At 40.7% G+C, this 21,748-nt stretch overlaps 1 protein-coding gene across 1 annotated transcript; it reads right to left on the reverse strand.

Annotated features, from left to right (window-relative positions):
* Positions 1 to 3,745: 3,745 nt before the first annotated feature.
* Positions 3,746 to 20,106, reverse strand: vcam1a (vascular cell adhesion molecule 1a). Its single transcript, XM_021590021.2, has 10 exons — positions 20,004 to 20,106; positions 19,748 to 19,884; positions 13,418 to 13,463; positions 13,032 to 13,322; positions 10,697 to 10,993; positions 9,200 to 9,460; positions 8,555 to 8,887; positions 7,966 to 8,226; positions 6,500 to 6,766; positions 3,746 to 4,457 (listed from the first exon to the last, which is right to left on the reverse strand). The coding sequence occupies exons 3-10, from the start codon at positions 13,458 to 13,460 to the stop codon at positions 4,321 to 4,323; spliced, it is 1,890 nt and encodes a 629-aa protein (XP_021445696.2). The 5' UTR covers positions 13,461 to 13,463; positions 19,748 to 19,884; positions 20,004 to 20,106; the 3' UTR covers positions 3,746 to 4,320.
* Positions 20,107 to 21,748: the final 1,642 nt, after the last annotated feature.

Consider the following 21,748-nt stretch of genomic DNA (forward strand, 5'->3'; position numbering starts at 1 on the left):
TGGGCAGCTTGCGGCAACTCGCGGCTGTGCTTCCCTTTGTAGATGATGCGCTGTCAGCCACTGACTTGTCATTCCCACTCGCCACCATTCACCGCTGTCATCAATTGGACTAATGCTAGCGACAAGATCTGACTGAGCTCAATTGTCATGAAACACAGCGATGAGTTTTTCTGTTTCACACACACTCATAACGAGGAGCGCCCACAATGTGTTTTGTGTGTGGAAGTGCTTAGTAATGAATCTCGCAAAACGAACAAATTTAATAAAACAACACGTCCTGACCAAACATCCAAAGCATGATGGTAAACCCAGGAAGTTCTTTCAGAACAAGGCAGAATGTTTCAGGAAACAGTGCCTCAACAGTGGAAAAATAAATCCGCTAGCAAGACATTGTTGTCATTATATAACAGGTGATGATCAGCAGAAATAAGGGAGTACTAACTCTCATAGAGTTTCTCTTTCAAACAATCCCCTGGCTTTGTACACAGCTAATAGCTAAAGTTAGTCAAAGCAAGCAAGCTACTGATAGTGCAACCCTAAGTAACTACAGATGAAGGTGAACAATGATCAGGCCCACTGTACATTTTACTGTAGAAATTATTGTTGAAAACTAGTCTCGATTGGAACTTTTGTTGTTAACAAACAGTTTCAAGGCTGAGCATCACCTCAGTGTTACACTGTTAAAACAGAGACCAGAATAGACATGTTGCTGTTAAAATACAATACATATTTTTCATTCTGAACTGGAATAAATGGATTGATCACTTCACACAGATATAGACCAGAAAAGGACAGCGTGCGTGTTCTGTTCTTCATCTGTGTGATGTGATCAATCCGTTTATTCCAGTTCAGAATGAAAAGTATTTATTGTATTTTAACAGTAACAGTTCCAACCCATACAGATATGTAAGTGTTTTAATGGGGAAAAATAACATTCATAGATATTTATATGGATATTTCATTTCATCATTTGTTTTAGGCATAAGGGCAATGAAATGTACCGATATTTATGTATAGTTGCATATTTTCCTAAGCTTGGGTCCCAGGAAAACAGAATTTCTCATTTGGGTTCCAGGAAAACACAGAATTTCTCATTTGGGTCCCAGGAAACCACAGAATTTCTCATTTGGGTCCCAGGCTGAAAAAGTTGAAGAATAATCAAACAAAATGCTGGTTCCGTTTTGTTTTCTCTTTGCCCCATACTTCAACACATTCTGGAAATTCCCAGGCTAAATTCCTAATTTTAGTTCAGACCTTTTAAGATTGTAATCATCATTTAATCTCTGGGTTGAGGCACATCTGAGGAAATTGAAACATATAACAAACCCACTCCCTGGAACTTCCAATAGACCAGGGTCATTGGGGCACACATGGAAAAACATGTTGTAATGGAAAACAACTAAAATGAGCCTTTCTTATTAGACAAGTCCAACTAGCCCCTTCCTGTTCTAGTCTGTTTTTTATTGATTGGTGCGTAATGAATACGAACCAACCAACTTCAGAATCCATCTTTGCATTACTGTTGCACAATGCAGCCCGTATCGTCCCTCTTATTTTCCTCATGTTACCTAGGTTTGAGAACATATACCATTTGGTTGCTAACAGTAGGGGGCAGTTTAGAAAAACAGCTTTTTATTTTATCTTTGCCGACCATATTGCACGGTTTACAAAAGAGTGTGTGTATTGGCAGGGAAGTTGTCATTTTCAAGGGGAACTTACCGGGAACAAGAAGGAAGAGACACAATGTGCCTGTAATAGACTAGATTAGACTACCTCTCTATCCGGTTGGTTTATGACCCGTTTGAGTTCTATCCAATAGAGGAAGGAAGTTCTAAACCCCTGTATGAAGGTACTTGTGTATTGAAAGATTTAATCATAATATCAGAACGACTATGTGATGAACATCGCGGTTTTGACCCCAAAAATAAATGTTCCTCTCACGAAAGACACAGGTTAGGTTTTTGCAAATGAGTATTATTTTTTTTAATCTAAACTGATGCCTCTACACATATATTATACACAATCACCCTAACACACAAACATCCTGACACACAGATCTACAGGTCACAGCAAATACATCTGATTACTTCTGACTGGAGGACATAGCTTATTAACTGTGAAGAGGGGCTAACCAACACTTGTTCATCACTGGAGACGGTAAACAAACAAACCCCTTCACAGACTGCACAGTGCTTCTTAGATGAGAGCTCAGCAAACACAAAAAGGGCATTACTTAGCTGTTTCCTTTAAAAACGTGCGTAAAAACATCCCATGACTCAACGTGTGTAAAAGTATTTGGACATTAGGCATCTGGTCTAAGGCTGTAGGTGCAAATATGTCTCTACTTTGATCCGTATATGTGACCTATGACCCGAGGATGGCGATGAGGTCAAGCTGACTATTAATCTCTAGACCCGGACGAGAAGTGTTACTGATAGTGGGATGCATGGTGTCCCCGCTACATCATCATTACCCAATACCCACAACACTTTCCCTACTACACTGAGCAACAATATAAACACAACATGTATAGTGTTGGTTTTATGAGCTGAAATAAAAGATCCCAGAAATGTTCCATACACACAAAAAGCTTCTCAAATGTTGTGCACAAATTTGTTTACCTCCCTGTTAGTGAGCATTTCTCCTTTACCAAGATAATCCATCCACTTTACAGGTGTGGCATATCAAGAAGCTCATTAAACAGCATGATCATTACACAGGTGCACCTTGTGTTGGAGACAAAGGCCACTCTAAAATGGTCCGTTTTGTCACGAAACACAATGTCACAGATGTCTCAAGTTTTGAGGGAATGTGAAATTGGCATGCTGACTGCAGGGATGTCCACCAGAGCTGTTGGCAGATAATTGAATGTTAATCTCTACCATAAGCCGCCTCCAATGTCATTTTAGAGAATATGGCAGTACGTCCAACCGGCCTCAAAAACGCAGACCACATGTAACCACACCAGCCCAGGACCTTCACATCTGACTTCTTCACCTGTGGGATCGTCTGAGTCCAGCCACCCGGACAGTTGATGAAACTGAGGAGTATTTCTGTCTGTAATAAAGCCCTTTTGTGGAGAAAAACTCATTCTGACTGGCTGGGCCTGGCTCCTCAGTGGTTGGGCCTATGCCCTACCAGGCCCATCCATGAGTGTGCCCCTGCCCATTCATGTGAAATCCATAGATTAGTGCCTAATTTATTTGTCAATTTAATGACTAACTCAAAAATATAACAGAAGCATCTAATGTATACTGAACAAAAAGAAAACGCAATCATTTCGATTTCACTGTTTGTCCCCCTAAGATTTCCTCAGTTTTGTGTGTGTCTTTTCACAGATTTGGCTGAAAGCTTTTAAAGGGGAAGCCAACCAGAGATCATTTGGGATTGGTGTCTGTAAGCACAATGAACTCCAAACTCCTCCTCCCATTGACTGAGCCCTTGGGACAAATATGGTATTGTACTTATGCGATATGTACTTATGTTTTTTTTTTTCTTCTCAACAAACACAGTCTCTAAATGGAAGATTAGTCTCACACTTCCCAGAAGAGTTAGTGGAACATGGGTGTTTTGTTTCTGAGATGGTTTCCTTGATACGGAGTGCCATATCCTCAGTCAAGTCTATTTGGTCTTTGTGTGTTTTGGAGGTATGCCTGTTGTTTCCTTGTTTCTTCCGCACCCTCCAACTCTTACCTAAACCCCTGTATCACCCTGTGTGTGTCTGTTCAAACAGGAGGCAGGGTACACCTTTTCATTGTCATCTTTATTACAATAAGTCTGTACAAAACATATTAATTCACATTTCTTTAAAAAAAATTATATACAGCAATAATATAAACTCTAGTGAAAGAAGGTCTGATGCTGCAGTGACGCAATGTCCTGGGCTGGTGGTTGACTAAAGGTATTACAAGATGCTAGAAGTCATACCTGTGCAAATCATCAGTTACATTCATGGCTTTGTACATCCACCAGTAGAGAACACGCATAAACAAACAATTAGGCCTCAATACAGTCCGTATCGCGGAAGGTTCTTCGCTGTAGCGCAATTTGAATTTTAAAAGGCAATGTTCCCGTAGACTGCTGTATCCGTCGGCTCAACTGGAAAACATTTACATTTCAATCAACTTCCACGATACGGATTGAATGGAGACCATGATTTCAGTGCGTGCGTGTTTGAGCTTCACTTGACCAATAGCAACGAAGAATACAGTCTCTGTCCACCTCTGAGGAAAACACCCCCTCGATGCTAGAAGTGGACTGTTACAGTGCTCAATTGCAGACTGATGTTGAGTCCATCTCTCTTCCCTCCATGGGGGGAGTCTAAACTGTCCTTTCAAGTTCATATGAATTTGCCTGTTTTGCTCTCTTCAGGAATCGCATCAGAGTCGTGGCAGCAGCGGTCATGAAAACAAAGCACGCTGCAGGTATGATGACGGTCTTTGGATTGACGGATTTATCTGGAGGGATGAGATTTAAAGTTAGCAGACTCCATATCCATTTTTTCATACTTTTTTAAATTTTGTTTTTTCATACACTGCTCAAAAAAATAAAGGGAACACTTAAAAAACACAATGCAACTCCAAGTCAATCACACTTCTGTGAAATCAAACTGTCCACTTAGGAAGCAATACTGATTGACAATACATTTCACATGCTGTTGTGCAAATGGAATAGACAGCAGGTGGAAATTATAGGCAATTAGCAAGACACCCCCAATAAAGGAGTGGTTCTGCAGGTGGTGACCACAGACCACTTCTCAGTTCCTATGCTTCCTGGCTGATGTTTTGGTCACTTTTGAATGCCGGCGGTGCTTTCACTCTAGTGGTAGCATGAGACGGAGTCTACAACCCACACAAGTGGCTCAGGTAGTGCAGCTCATCCAGGATGGTACATCAATGCGAGCTGTGGCAAGAAGGTTTGCTGTGTCTGTCAGCGTAGTGTCCAGAGCATGGAGGCGCTACCAGGAGACAGGCCAGTACATCAGGAGACATGGAGGAGGCCGTAGGAGGGCAACAACCCAGCAGCAGGACCGCTACCTCCGCCTTTGTGCAAGGAGGAGCACTGCTAGAGCCCTGCAAAATGACCTCCAGCAGGCCACAAATGTGCATGTGTCTGCTCAAACGGTCAGAAACAGACTCCATGAGGGTGGTATGAGGGCCCGAAGTCCACAGGTGGGGGTTGTGCTTACAGCCCAACACCGTGCAGGACGTTTGGCATTTGCCAGAGAACACCAAGATTGGCAAATTCACCACTGGCGCCCTGTGCTCTTCACAGATGAAAGCAGGTTCACACTGAGCACATGTGACAGTCCTTGTTTTAAGGACATTACATCAAAGTTGGATCAGCCTGTAGTGTGGTTTTCCACTTTAATTTTGAGTGTAACTCCAAATCCAGACCTCCATGGGTTGATAAATTTGATTTCCATTGATCATTTTTGTGTGATTTTGTTGTCAGCACATTCAACTATGTAAAGAAAAAAGTATTTAATAAGAATATTTCATTCATTCAGATCTAGGATGTGTTATTTTAGTGTTCCCTTTATTTTTTTGAGCAGTGTACTTTACCAAGATAATCCATCCACCTGACAGGTGTGGCATATCAAGAAGCAGATTAAACAGCGTGATCATTACACAGGTGCACCTTGTGCATTTTGTCAGACAACACAATGCCACAGATGTCTAAGTTTTGAGGGAGTGTGCAATTGGCATGCTGAATGTAGGGATTTCCACCAGCGCTTTAGCCAGAGAATGGAATGTTCATTTCTTTACCATAAGCCTCCTCCAATGCCATTTTAGAGTATTTAGCAGTATGTCCAACTGACCTCACAACCGCAGACCACGTATATGGCATCATGTGGTGCGAGCGGTTTGCTGATGTCAACGTTGTGAACCGAGTGCCCCGTGGTGGTGGGGTTATGGTATAGGCGGGCATAAGCTACGGACAACGAACACAATTACATTTTATCGATGGCAATTTGAATGCACAGAGATACCGTGATGAGATCCTGAGGTCCATTGTTATGCCCATTTATTTTTTTTAAGGTATCTGTGAAATCCACATATTAGGGCATAATGAATGTATTTCAATTGACAGATTTTGTTGTATGTTGCGTTTCTATTTTTGGTCCGTGTGTAGGAGCTTGAGATTTGTGGCCCGAGTCTTGAGGTACACTCAGATGCCTTGTGTGTGTATAGCCTAGTGGTTAAGGCGTTAGGACAGTAACGGAAAGGTTGCTAGTTCGAATACCCAAGCCAATAATGTGAAAAATCTATCGATTTGTCCCTTGAGCAAGGCACTTAAACCCTAACTTTCTCCAGGGGCACTGTACTACTATGACTGACCCTGTAAAACAACACATTTCACTGCACGGTGAACGTGTCAATACAACATGTTTTTTGTGTGTCAATGATGTATATAAACCATTCGTTTGTGTGAGGGACAGAGAGAGAGTGTGTGTGCCCGCATGTTTTTTTGTGTGAGTATCTCTCAGTGGTCTCACCCTGGATGCTGACGCTGAGGCTGAAGCTGAGGCTCTGGTGTCCCACTACATTGGTGACATTGAGCAGGTAGAGCCCAGCGTGCTCCGGGCCCAGGTGGACCAGGTGGAAGGTTCCGTCAGAGGAGTGCATCTCCACCCCATCCCGCAGCCTCACCAGGGTGGCGGAGGGGGCGGGAACGCCCACAGCCCAGCTCCAGATGGTCACGTTCTGCCCCTTCTCAAACTCAGCAGACGGGAACACCTCCACGGACAGGTTTGTGGGCGGCGCTTCGGGGGGGAAAGAAAAGTAGCAAATTGAAATGAAGGATTGCCGTTTGTTTCAGCCTCTAGGTTGACGTGAAAATATTTGGCACGTGACGTCGTATGCTATTTGTAAACTGATTATATGGTTGAAAAGACGTCATATCACATTACAACCAGTTAGACCTAGACTTCATGACATCAAGACGTCATGGAAACATTCTGGTTGTTATCTGGTCAGACTGGTGATAACCAGAATATAACTATTTTACTACTAGCACTGACATTGCTGCTAATTTCTTTATTGATGTGCTCACTATGACTGAGAGATGTGGTTGTCCCACCTCACTATGACTGAGAGATGTGGTTGTCTCACTTCACTATGACTGAGAGATGTGGTTGTCCCACCTCACTATGACTGAGAGATGTGGTTGTCCCACCTCACTATGACTGAGAGATGTGGTTGTCCCACCTCACTATGACTGAGAGATGTGGTTGTCCCACCTCACTATGACTGAGAGATGTGGTTGTCCCACCTCACTATGACTGAGAGATGTGGTTGTCTCACCTCACTATGACTGAGAGATGTGGTTGTCCCACCTCACTATGACTGAGAGATGTGGTTGTCCCACCTCACTATGACTGAGAGATGTGGTTGTCCCACCTCACTATGACTGAGAGATGTGGTTGTCCCACCTCACTATGACTGAGAGATGTGGTTGTCCCACCTCACTATGACAGATGAATGCACTAACTGTAAGTCGCTCTGGATAAGTGTGTCTGCTAAATTAAATTGATTAAGACATATTTTTCACTTTGCAGCTAAAAAGACGAAAACATCCTTTTACAACCAGTTAAAACCTTTTACATATTTATTTATTTTTACTTTAGTTTATTTAGTAAATACTTTAACTCTAGTTCTTGAACTGCATTGTTGGTTGAGGGCTTGTAAGTAAGCATTTCACGGTAAGGTATCATGTGACAAATAAAGGTTGATGTGTTTCAATGACATTGAATACCTTGTGTACTTACATGAGCAATGGTAAACTCATTGAAGCAACTGTCGCTGGTGCCAACGTTGACACAATATTAAGCACGTTTTTTTTGTCCTTATGAATTATAATCTTACAGTCAGTATTTGTCAACTGGAAATGGGATCGCAATGGGATATACCTTTTTATAACTACAAACCACAAGCTGATATAGTTTGCTTTTATCTGACTCACCTTGAACATTAACAGTCATGTGAGCTGTAAGGTTTCCTACGACGTTGTGGGCCACGCATTCATACTCTCCCCCGTGGGACCATGACGCTTCTTCCACCAATAGGGTCGCTCCCTCTCCTGCCACGACTGAGCGGCCATCTTGGTCCAGTTTTCTCCACAACACAGTAGGTTCAGGGTTCCCCTCAGCACGACACGTCAGTGTAAAACCGTCTCCGATTTTCACCTGAGTGTTCTCTGAGATAGTGATATTTCTGGGGGAATCTACATTGGGGAAAATAATGGTTGTTAGATATACATTATGGAAGTTAAGTTGCAAATTGTTTACATCAAATATTGGCTTGTTTGCTGTATAGTTCATATACCTATGACATAATATGAAACAAACCTTTAGTTTTAGGCAAACAATGTGCTCCTTTTTGTCCAATGAGGTCATTTCTGGACAATATTTCTGTCCATTTATGGGACCCCTTTTATCTCGAGCACCCCAGAGGCAAAAGTTATGTATAGCCTCATTAACTTCTACCCAAATTGTATTTGAAACATTGTCTAATGAGAATGATTGAACAACTCTTGACAGAAATGTACTTACATTGAACTGTCATTGATGCGACAGTCGTTGTGGTTCTCTGGGTCTCTGTATAAAGCTCATTGAAGACTGTGATGTTAATGGAAGATGTCTGTTTCCCATAGGGATTGGTAGCCTGACATTCGTACAGTCCCGAGTCTCTAGCTGTCAGCGATTGGACAGTGATGGAGGTGTGGCCCTGGTTGGACTCTAGCTCCGCCCCCTGACTGCCGGTCAACTGGCGTAACGCCACACGCCCCTGCGGCCCACTCTCTGATTGGCAGGTAATGGTCACACTGTCCCCCGCTTTCAGCTCACCAGATGGGCTCAGATAAAGAACAGGCTTCTCTGGAGGACCTGCCAGGGGCAATGAGTAACATAATCATATATCAATTAGGTTATATAAATACAAAAATGTCAACATAAAAGGGGAATAATAATGATGGTAAACTATGTTAATAAGGTATTTCACAAAGTAAAATCAACTATATGGTTCCAACGTTGACACAATATTAAGCACGCTTTTTTGTCCCAATGAATTATAGTCTTACTTGGTTATTCTGTGTTTTACAGTCAGTATTTGTCAACTGGAAATGGGATCGCAATGGGATATACCTTTTTATAACTACAAACCACAAGCTGATATAGTTTTCTTTTTATCTGACTCACCTTGAACATTAACAGTCATGTGAGCTGTAAGGTTTCCTACGACGTTGTGGGCCACGCATTCATACTCTCCCCCGTGGGACCATGACGCTTCTTCCACCAATAGGGTCGCTCCCTCTCCTGCCACGACTGAGCGGCCATCTTGGTCCAGTTTTCTCCACAACACAGTAGGTTCAGGGTTCCCCTCAGCACGACACGTCAGTGTAAAACCGTCTCCGATTTTCACCTGAGTGTTCTCTGAGATAGTGATATTTCTGGGGGAATCTACATTGGGGAAAATAATGGTTGTTAGATACACATTATGATTAGTTGCTAATTGCTCATGTCAAATGATGGCTGTATGGTTGATATACCTATGACATAATATTAAACAAACCCTTAGTTTTATGCAAAGAATGTTTTATTTTGCTCATGGGTATGCTCCTTTCTGTCCAATGAGGTAATTTCTGGAGAATATTTCTGTCCGTTCTGGGACGGCAGGTAGCCTAGTGGTTAGAGCATTGGGCCAGAAACCAAAAGGTTGCTAGATCAAATCCCTGAGCTGACAAGGTAAAAATCTGTCATTCTGCCCCTGAACAAGGCAGTTAACCCACTGTTCCTAGGCCGTCATTGTAAATAAGAATTTGTTCTTAACTGTCTTGCCTGGTTAAATAAAAATACAATTTAGGAGACCCCTTTTGTCTCAAGAGCACCCCGGAGGCAAACGTTCTGTATAGCTTCTTTAACTGTATTTAACTGTATACTGTATTTAACTGTATTTAACTGTACTTTAACTGTATTTAACTGTAATTTAACTGTTATTTAACTGTACTTTAACTGTATTTAACTGTACTTTAACTGTATTTAACTGTATTTAACTGTACTTTAACTGTATTTAACTGTACTTTAACTGTATTTAACTGTAATTTAACTGTACTTTAACTGTATTTAACTGTACTTTAACTGTATTTAACTGTACTTTAACTGTACTTTAACTGTATTTAACTGTATTTAACTGTACTTTAACTGTATTTAACTGTATTTAACTGTATACTGTATTTAACTGTAATGTAACTGTACTTTAACTGTATTTAACTGTACTTTAACTGTATTTAACTGTACTTTAACTGTATTTAACTGTATTTAACTGTATTTAACTGTACTTTAACTGTATTTAACTGTATTTAACTGTACTTTAACTGTATTTAACTGTACTTTAACTGTATTTAACTGTATTTAACTGTACTTTAACTGTACTTTAACTGTATTTAACTGTACTTTAACTGTATTTAACTGTATACTGTATTTAACTGTACTTTAACTGTATTTAACTGTAATTTAACTGTACTTTAACTGTACTTTAACTGTACTTTAACTGTATTTAACTGTACTCTAACTGTACTTTAACTGTATTTAACTGTATTTAACTGTACTTTAACTGTATTTAACTGTACTTTAACTGTATTTTGAAACATTGTCCGATGAGAATGATTGAACAACTCTTGACAGATATGTATTTACATTGAACGGTCATTGATGCGACAGTCTCTCTGGTTCTCTTGTCAATCCCAATGTCCAGCGTGGCTCTGCAGGTAACATTCTGTCCATTGTTCTGGGCTGTCGGTCTGTATTTCAACACTGAGGTGACAGTCTGGACTTCCAGATGTTCATCTTGTTTGAGGAGAACTTCATCTCCCAGTAGCCACTCAATGATTAGACGTTCAGCTGGGTACACATCTGGAACTGTACAGGTGAGGTTACTCTCCTGACCCTCAGTCAAAAGGTCACTTCTTGATATGGTGGGATCCTTTGGTAAGGCTGTCAATGACAAATCAATGAATGGTTAATCAAAACACATTGTCTTCTGGAATGCTACGACCCAATGTGTTTTGTAGCAGTCATTTGAAATAAGACCTACAGATAGTAGCCAATGAGAAGATCTATACAGCTACAGACAAACTAACTTGTGTCCAAGTTGCATTTTAACCCACTACTGTAGCAATTAATTTAGCTATTTATTTATCAATTCATTCATACATGTTTTGATCAAATGATCAAGTCCATCATGATCCGTCAGGCCTATTTCATATAAGTAAAGAGACAATAAGAAGACACAGTGGCAGAATAAATTCAACCACACCTTTGTTTCATCACAAAACCGGATAGCAACCTCTGTCTGGTGAAGCAAGTTAATGTTTCTGACATTTTTGGACCACTAAACAACTATTGATTTAGAATTTGATAGGTGAGAATTGTCTGTTAATTGAATGATTATAATAATAATAAAATAATAATAATAGGAATAATATTCCGCCCTGAAACATATAATTGTGTGGAATTGATTAGAATGTATAAAATCATAATCAATAAATGTGTTGTCCTAGTCAGAATTAGGGTAAACAATATGTCTTTATGGTGTTCTAAACACAGACTGTCTGAGCTTGGTGCCGACCTGACTAGAGATTTGGGAGAGAACGGGGAGTACGTCTCAAGGACAAAGTCACTATCTCTGTCGGCTGGGAAGTGAGATTAGAAAAAGGGAAAAAAAAACAAGAATGAATCGCATGACCTATTGGTTTACAAAACAACAATTGCACAGTGTGTGCGTTGCAGGACATGTGTGTGCGTATTTTTGTGTGTATGTGTGGGCGTGAGAAGTCAGTATAAAATGAATTGATTTGTATTCTTGAATTCAGAACGTTCCGCGAATAAACCTTTTTGACCATTTAGCTGGGCCTCCGTCTGTTTCATTCTACCAGGATCTTACAAATTCTGGTTTGCAGACTGAGAGTAATATAATTAAATTGGGTGATGTACCTGGAGAACATAATTCTCCTATCAGAACCACGTAGAGGTACCCGCAGGAGCTGCCTCCCTATTCCAGGACTATTTCAACTTCAAAATGTCAACATCAGAATCCCCTTTATAATCCTTGTCCAGTACATAGAATTAAGTAAAACCACAAGTCCCTATCTCCATCCATGGCTAATTTAGGAAAGGGACAATTTTAGCTAGCTAGACACAGGAGGACAACAACACAACGAGATGCAACAATTCAAGTTGTTTCTGTTAATGACGTAAATTATGCTCTCGAAGCGATTTGATAGGAGACGCCAAATCCAAGCAGGCTTCCATTTACACTTTTTTTTACGCTTCCAGGACCATTCACAGTTTAGCTCAACGCTTATTGGCAAATGTTTTATTCTTTTTATTTTCGAAGGAGCCCAAAATGCTCTCTGGCTTCCCTTGCATCCAATGCTACGGGCGGCAACAATGGCATACTCTTTATGACCAGACAGCATCAGAGAGATGGCCTATACACGTAGAGAGTCGGAGTACCCCTGTTTCGCTCGCTCGGATGCTTTCTCCTGTGAGATACATTCAGCCCCTTGCGAATTGAAGGACAATTATTAAAACACAAAGAGACCAAAGATACATTTGTCGAGGAATCCTGGCTTCCCTTGGCCCCCATGAATACACGCCACTTATAGTCTACATACAGTAGGTCGGATGCCTATCGATTATACAGTAGCCCTGCTTAAAACACTTTAGATTAATTGGAATGTTGTTTTATTTGGGAGGAACCCGAGAGTGTGTATATTAGTGGATTAATGTAATATTATAAACTTCAAAGCAATTGCGCATGATCTGAAGACGTTATAAGCTACTGCTAATGAAGCCGTTCTACTATAAAAGCCTACAATGAACAAGTTCTACTATAAAAGCCTACAATAAACACAAAGCTACTGTTCATGGGGCAGTTCTATTATAAAAGCCTACAATAAACAAAAAGCTACTGTTCATGAAGACGTTCTACTATAAAAGCCTACAATAAACAAAGACGCACAAAACTTACCGTAGACGTTCACCTTAGTAGACGTTTGCGCGTTTTGTGTATCTTCTCCTTTGGTTCTGCATGTGGCCTTACAGACGACCGTGTTGATGTGATGAATTCCCAACGGGTTAAATATTTGCAGGGACACTGTCCCGTTGGTCTCCGTTTTACCGTAGAGTGACTGGTCAATCAATGAAGACCAGGTGAACGTGACGGCTTCGGCGCAACCACTGGCTTTGCACGTCAGGACCAGACTGTCGCCGACTCGAGCCATGGGATGCTTCGGTGTGAGGTTTAGGACAAATTTCGACGCTTTAAAAGAGATAATAATTTGTCCAAATTAAACATACTTGACCTTATATGAAACTTAAAACTGCAGCATTTTAGGAAAAATGTTAAGATCTTACCTGCAGTAGGCAGCAATACTATCCAAAGCGCGAACGCAGTCATGCTCTGTTTTGAGAAATTACAGCTAAATTAGTTATTCTCTTGAAGAAACCTTGAGAGACATAGCCTTCTGTCCTTGGCCCATGTTGATATTTATATATGTCATTTTATTGAGGGGGTTCCCGTTGCAGACTCCCCTTGGAAGTGTTGTAGCCCATTATTCCATGCGCCCTTGTCTCATAGGCTAGGGCTGCAGTCCTCAACCCTTGCCCTAGCCACTTTCCCTCCGAAAATCCCCATCGAAATCGGATGCAGTTTGATTGGCATCTTAATTAAGTGGTCAAATTTACTAACTTTGTCCTCTCGAAGAGTGAACAACTTTGGTCACTTGCTGGGTTGATATGACCTACAATTCAATGCAAACTGTAGTCATATGTCAAACTGGTGGCTGCGAAGTGTACATTGAACATTTTTTAAAGGCTGCATTTTCAGCATGTCAGAAAAGTATGAAGCTAGCTTGCTTAAAACAAATATACATATATATATATATATATATAAAACTAGCTGGGAATTCATACACATTTATTTTTGCATTGGCAATTTGGCTTAGTCTCCTGGTGAAGAGCCTATAAAACGTTGCTAGATTCATTAACATATTTTTTGCAACTCTGAAATTTATTGGAATAAATTACCAAACTATAAAACTAGCTAGCCAGCTATGGGTAACTGTAGCTAACTACCTGACAGGAGTGCTAGCTACAGTCAGAAGTTTACATACACTTAGGTTGGAGTCATTAAAACTTGTTTTTCAACAACTCCACAAATTTCTTGTTAACAAACTGTAGTTTTGGCAAGTGGGTTAGGACATCTACTTTGTGCATGACACAATACATTTTTCCAACAATTGTTTACAGACAGATTATTTCACTTATAATTCACTAACACAATTCCAGTGGGTCAGAATTTTACATACACTAAATTGACTGTGCCTTTATACAATTTGGAAAATTCCAGATAATGACGTCATGGCTTTAGAAGCTTCTGATAGGCTCAGCAAGGAAGAAGCCACTGCTCAATAACCTCCATAAAAAAGCCAGACTACGGTTTGCAACTGCACATGGGGTCAAAGATCATACTTTTTTGAGAAATGTCCTCTGGTCTGATGAAACAAAAAAATAACTCTTTAGCCATAATGACCATCGTTGTGTTTGGAGAAAAAAGGCGGAGCCGTGCAACCCGAAGAACACCATCCCAACCGTGAAGCACGGGAGTGGAAGCATCATGTTGTGGGGGTGCTTTGCTGAAGGAGGGACTGGTGCACTTCACAAAATAGATGGCATCATGAGGTAGGAAAATTATGTGGATATATTGAAGCAACACCACAAGACATCAGTCAGGAAGTTAAAGCTTGGTCGCAAATGGGTCTTCCAAATGGACAATGACCCCAAGCATACTTCCAAAGTTGTGGCAAAATGGCTTAAGGACAACAAAGTCAAGGTATTGGAGTGGCCATCACAAAGCCCTGACCTCAAAGCCCATAGAAAATTTGTGGGCAGAACTGGAAAAGTGTGTGTGAGCAAGGAGTTCTACAAACCTGACTCAGTTACACTAGCTCTGTCAGGAGGAATGGGACAAAATTCACCCAACCTACTGTGGGAAGCTTGTGGAAGGCTACCCAAAACATTTGACCCAAGTTAAACAATTTAAAGGCAATACTACCAAATACTAATTGAGTGTATGTAAACTTCTGACCCACTGGGAATTTGATGAAAGAAATAAAAGCTGAAATAAACAAATTTCTCTAATATTATTCTAACATTTCACATTCTTAAAATAAAGTGGTGATCCTAATTGACCTAAGACAGGGAATTTTTACTAGGATAAAATGTCAGGAATTGTGAAAAACTGAGTTTAAATGTATTTGGCTAAGGTGAATGTAAACTTCCGACTTCAACTGTAGATACGTTAGCTTACTAGGTAACGTTGCATTAACAGCGTTAGGTTGGTTGATAACTAAGGTCAGGGCGTGACAGCGGCCTTTTCCCGGTTGTATTTTATCGTTTTAATTTGATTTAGATTTTTAAAGTAAACCACATTACAACGATTTTGAGATACAAAGACACTATTATAATATATATTTTTTGTAGAATAGTTTTTTGTTTGTTCAGGATTTTGGAAATTCTCCCACGACCCCATTTTCATATGGGGCTCGTCCTTTAGTTTTGGAACCACATATCATCTTTATATTAGTTAATGAACTGATGTCAAGTCATCCAGGGATGAAGATAAGCTCGGGGGGGTCACAGAGTCACCTATCAGGAAGACTGGTCGTTTGAGGTCCTATGGATAAGTTCTCTATCTCTCTATCTATCATCATCGACGACGACAGCCGGGTCACACTCCACATGCCAGTCCTATCTTGCTACTATACAGCAGTGTTATTGGCCCCAGGAAGGTTATAATTTTATTGAAATGTATTATCCTGTACAGCTACTGTTTAGATAGAAGGCTCTTCTACATGCCAAGGTTTTAATGTCTTGGTAGCAGCCTTGTGCAACACATATACAGAGGGAGAGTGTGGGAGAAGTATTATTTCAATGTAAAATACTATGATTTTAAGGTTACAGGCTACTAGTAAAACATGTGTTTGTACCATATTCCCCCACCCTCTGCCCTACATTTGCAGCTTTCACTTTCGTTCTGGCACATTCAAAGTATCACGGAACATTTGGGGTTTTCCCATGTTTATGCGTTGCATTGTCTAATTTGGAGACAAGCTCCAGTTCTTTCAAGTAAACTCTATGAATTCCCTGCAGAAAGTAAAAAGGACTGGTTTGGGGAGTGGGATTTTCCACATAGGGCGGGAAATAGAGATTTCACATAATGATTTCCTATGGCAGGGATCATTTAAGGATACATTCCAGTGTGTTATAGAACATCTCACTAGACGAGTAGGGTCCATCTGCAGACCGCGGTTACTATCACATGCTGCCGTTACTATCACCATTTAAAAAAAAAAAATTTACATTTATTTATCCGTTATTTTACCAGGTAAATTGACTGAGAACACGTTCTCATTTGCAGCAACAACCTGGGGAATAGTTACAGGGGAGAGGAGGGGCATGAATGAGCCAATTGTAAACTGGGGATTATTAGGTGACCGTGATGGTTCGAGGGCCAGATTGGGAATTTAGCCAGGACACTGGGGTTAACACCCCTACTGCCGTTACTATCACATGCTGTGGTTACTATCACATGCTGCCGTTACTATCACATGCTGCCGTTACTATCACATGCTGCCGTTACTATCACATGCTGTGGTTACTACCTGCTGTGGTAACTAGCTGCTGTGGTTACTACTACCTGCTGTGGTTACTACTACCTGCTGTGGTTACTACTACCTGCTGTGGTTACTACTACCTGCTGCGGTTACTCCAATATGTGGTAACGTTAACAGAACTGTGGGAAAGCAGTGCTCGGCAGGCAGGGATCGAAGACTGTGTACCGGTGTCCACATCAAGTGGTCCTTGGGTCAGCTCTTTCTTCACCCTCACCAGCATGCAATTGATTATAACCAATCCGCCACCGCCCGACTATATGTGATAAAGTGAAAATCTAAGGCACCCAACCCTAACCCGCAAATATAGAAAATGTGCTATTGGCAACAGTCAAATATGGCAGAACGATTTTTTGACAGGGGCTAAAGGATCATTTTCTTTTAACCTGATTTAGATATGTTTTGGTAGGCTATTTATTAGTCAATATAATTAGATACATGCATCTTCTCTTTTGTCATTATATGTTGCCCTAGACGACTAAATAAATCCTTTCTCAACAGAATAGTGTAATAGATCGATAGAAGGAATGCTTCAATCTAGTTGACATCGGTAATGTTTTTTTCTGTTATCTTTCTCCCCAGTCCCCTAAAGACATTTAGGGACCGGGGAGAAAATACAATAACGCAACAACAAAAAAATGAGAAAGATTTTCTGCAAAATTTCCAAATGACATCAGTTTGACCGGTTGTAAGGAAAAAGAAAACTATGAAAAGGACCCAAAAGGTTTCTGATAAGATTGCAGTTCGGCTTTGATGAATATTTTATGTGGTTAAAATACTATCAGCTTTCATGATGAAGACAGCACCTAAATAGATTGTGTCTGAGCATTGCATTCTCTCAAGATGCAGAAATAAATCCTGTTTCTTCACTCCTGTTTCTCTACATTGGGTGTATAATTTTACTGCAAGAAATGCTTAATTCTGCAGGACTTATTATTAAGGCAATGTGAGCGGTTATAGATCTACAGTGTCCACGTTTCAGTTTCCATACAGCTGCCTTGATATGCCATTTGGAGTCCCATCTTTTGACTGTTGAACTTGTGTAGCGCCTCACAATCGTCACATGACATCGCCGGCACTGCTATCATCCTCTTTTACCACTTCACCAAATCTTTCCCAAACATTACTTTTCTGCCTCCCCCCTCTTTATTTTCAACTCTCCTTTTGCAGCTTTTATCTTATTGAATTCAACTTCGACAATGTCCTTTTTGCCTCTGTGGATTGATGTTAATGTTATCTGCCAAAAGCATTATTTGGATGTGTAGGCTATTTTGCACTTGTACAGTTAAACTCTACATTTAGGTTTATGTACTAATACCAGATAGCCTAAAATATGACACATCGATTCGCCTTGTCGGCTTGGGTATTCGAACCAGCGTCCTTTTGGTTACTAGCACTAAAGAACTCGCTACTTCCCTGGATATCACTTTTATGTCTCTGCGTGCACTGGCTTACCGGTCACCCATCCAGGCCCGGCGCCACGAAGGGGCAAAAGGGGGCAATGCCCCCTCAGTTCTGTGTATCCCTACTGTCCCACAATCTGCCCCCTCCGTCATGCCCAACCGATTTGTTGTGTATGCTTCATTCATGCAACTGCCTTGCATGCAGCATACGAACGTCATACACATTTTACCAGTTGAAAAAAAGGATTGGCTTTCACAGTAGAAGGGCGGGGTCAATTTGACCGTTTTAAGTTTACTTTCAAAGTTACGTACTACGTATTTTATTTGATTTTTTTAAGTTTCAACGTGCAGCTGGATATAATTTAGCTAATGATAACAGTTAGGTAAGTAGCTGACAGCATGATGGATATTATAAATTGGCCAGGGCACACCGGCAGCATCAGATCAAAGTGGCGGGGAGGGAGAGAAATCTGCTCCAGAGGCCAAGGCCAATTGTGTGGAAAAACTGCTACGTGAGTTTGATGAGTAATGGGAGAAATACAAGCACACGGACACCCCCACTCCAAGCAAACGGCAAAGAGTAGTGAGTAGTAATCTGAAAGAATATGTGGTCGAAACAACAATGGGCCAGCAAGAAGAGGATAATGAGAGGGAGTGCAAAAGACTGTTTTTCAGCATTCTGGATGCTGTACTGGGAGAAATGTCAGCAAGATTTAACGAATGAAAGAGGCTACTTGTTGAGGCCCTGTGTGCCTTGCACCCAGAGAATGAAGCCTTTATGGATGTGGAAAAGGTGAAACCACTGCTGGACTTGGTGGAGGCTGAGTTTACTGTCAGATGCCAGTTTCTACAGACTGAAATCGCCTGATCTGGAAAAAGAAAAATGGACTACACAGAGCATTTTGGATACAAACTCCGGGCCTCTAACAGCAAGGCCTACTGTGATGATGGCATTGAAACTGGGATTAACATTTGGAGTATCCACGGCAACTTGCGAGAACTCTTTTTCAACATTGAAAAACGTATTCCGTGAGCACAGACAGAGCATGTTGCACAGGAGGAAAGCGTAGATCATTCAACTGGCATTTGAGAGGGATCTTACAAGCAAATTCCGTGGGTGGAGCGAGAGACTGCTGAGGAGGTTCCACACAGCATCAAGGCGGCAGAAACTCTTTTGAATCTGGGTAAGAACAGGCAGCCTGGCTTGTATTATTTTGTTATTTTCTAGCTTTTAGAAATGTGTGGCAAATGTCAGCAATAGGCATTGATGTGATTTTCTTTTTTGGAGTTGCTGCCAAATCTACTGCTTGATTTCTGTGATGTGATTGGAAGTGTTTGGTTTATAATATAATTGTATTGTTTTTAATGTTGTTTAATATGATAGAAGAGGTGCTTTGCATTACATTGATGAGGTTGGGCAGACCTTGACCAATGGTTGAGTAGCGACGTAGCTACAGTGTTGCCATAAACAACTCGTTGCTATTGAATACTAATTTCTCTTATCATACGCAGCGTAGTACGGCACTCACAACTTACTGGAATCAATAGACATTGAAGATCCAAGTATCAAACAGAAGAAAGAAAAACAACATTTTGCACACATAACTTACTGTCAATGACTATGATGGATGGGTGGTTCCACTCCCTCCTTTCCCTGGGATGTGGCAGAATAGATCACTGGTAACTGAGTGTGGGGCCAAGCACTGCTGTAGAGGCCATGCATCAGGTCATTGACATGTGTCAGGAGCTTTAAAGACAGACAGATCGTGTTTAACCATTACCTAAGGTCTTCCCTAAATTAGACTTAGCCTAGCAAGTACATTGACTATGTCGCTCCTCAGAAATCTGGCAGTCAGGCAGACATACGGAGAGAGATAGGCTATTTCCATGTCTTAGTCAGCAGGATAACTGTCCTCCTTCCCTTTGTTCGATCCTTCCATCCAAGCTAGAAGATTCCTGCAAAAAAAGAGAATCAAGAATTGAAAACTGCAGATGACAGGTGTAGGGGGGGGGGGGGGGGGGGGGGTATTGTCAAATAGAAAATACCAAAAAATACAAAGATCCCTGATGAATCAAGAACAAATTGACATTCATATTGGGGGGCACATGTTTCAAGAATTAGGCTAGCTTAAAATGTATCTCTCACACACAATCAATGTTTCCTATATGTCTATTCATCAACCATTCTCTCTCTTTTTTCTCTCTCTCACACACAGCTAGCATGACCAAATGTTGACACGATGACAGTGTTTTCTAAAGTTATTGTGATCAGCATTTTTTTCTCTGCATCAAGTCCCCAAGAGATATGTTACCAGCTGCCCATGGTTGCCTGATCATACACTCTTCGATAAAAAGGTGCTATCTAGAACCTAAAAGGTTTCAACGGCTGTCTCCATTGTAGAACCCTTTCCACAGGGGGTTCTACATGGAACCAAAATGGGTTTGTCGTGGAAATTCTTAGACAGGGACACTCAAAGTCAATGAATCATTGTTTATTGTCAGTGCGCTGGAGAGGTTCCAACAAACTTAATGCACCATAGTGAATGTCTGTCAGAAGCTCTGCTGGGGCAGTCCCAGCAGGTGTCTTATTCACAGACAACCAGGGTTGGGTAGGTTACTTTCTAAATGTAATCCATTAGTTACTAGTTACCTGTCCTTTTGTAATCAGTAATGTATCTTTGATTACCCAAACCCTAATGTAATCTGATTACATTCACTTACTTTTAGATGACTTTCCCCTTAAGAGGCATTAGAAGAAGACAAAAATGTATGTTACCAATTGAACGACATCTATTGCAGGATAAATCAATGTTAAAGTGTACCTAGCTGGCCATATATGGATGTTACATTTTACTTTATGGGTTGGTTATGCAGGCTTCTTCTAACCCATCACTTTCTACTACATATGATACATATGATTAAATGATATCTTATTTGCCAGCCCTACTCTGTTATTATGGAGGACTGACTGGGTTCATTGAGTCAAGTTGAAAAATAAATGCTGCCCTCATGGAATGGCATGCTTTGAGCACTACTGAAAAGTGCTATTTACATGTGATAAATGAATCCCATATGCTGCGTTTGCTATAGTCCTATTGTTTACCTTTTAGTTGGTGACACTTTGATATCTTGATAATATGCAGCTGTTTCAAAGGCAAATCCACAGATGAAACAATAACAAAACGGCCACCCGGCCTCCGTTTTGGTAAAATGCTGAGGGATGTGCCTGGAGAAATGTCTGACCATCCATGATATCAAAATTGTTTTACCATGTTATGAGGCTATACAGTGTTGGTTTATGTTTAAAAATATTGGAGTAAAACAAGCTTATATTTTGGGTTTTGATGTGGTGTGACAGTTGAACTAAGCTCATGAGGCATTTAAGTTATATTCTTCAAGAATCAATGGATATATATATATATATATATATATAAGTAAAATAAATGGATGTAGCAACTACAGATTGCCGCTTTAAATCTATCAAAAGTGTGTGAGTTCGAGCATGTGTACATTTAGGCCTATGGATTATTTTTAACAGCATGATATTATCCTGACCAACTTGCCCTCCAAATACACCTCAGCTGTTTTCAGTCAGGATCTCAGCGATCCCT

This window comes from Oncorhynchus mykiss, chromosome 28, assembly GCF_013265735.2.
Source record: "Oncorhynchus mykiss isolate Arlee chromosome 28, USDA_OmykA_1.1, whole genome shotgun sequence".
Classification (NCBI taxonomy): Eukaryota; Metazoa; Chordata; class Actinopteri; order Salmoniformes; family Salmonidae; genus Oncorhynchus; species Oncorhynchus mykiss.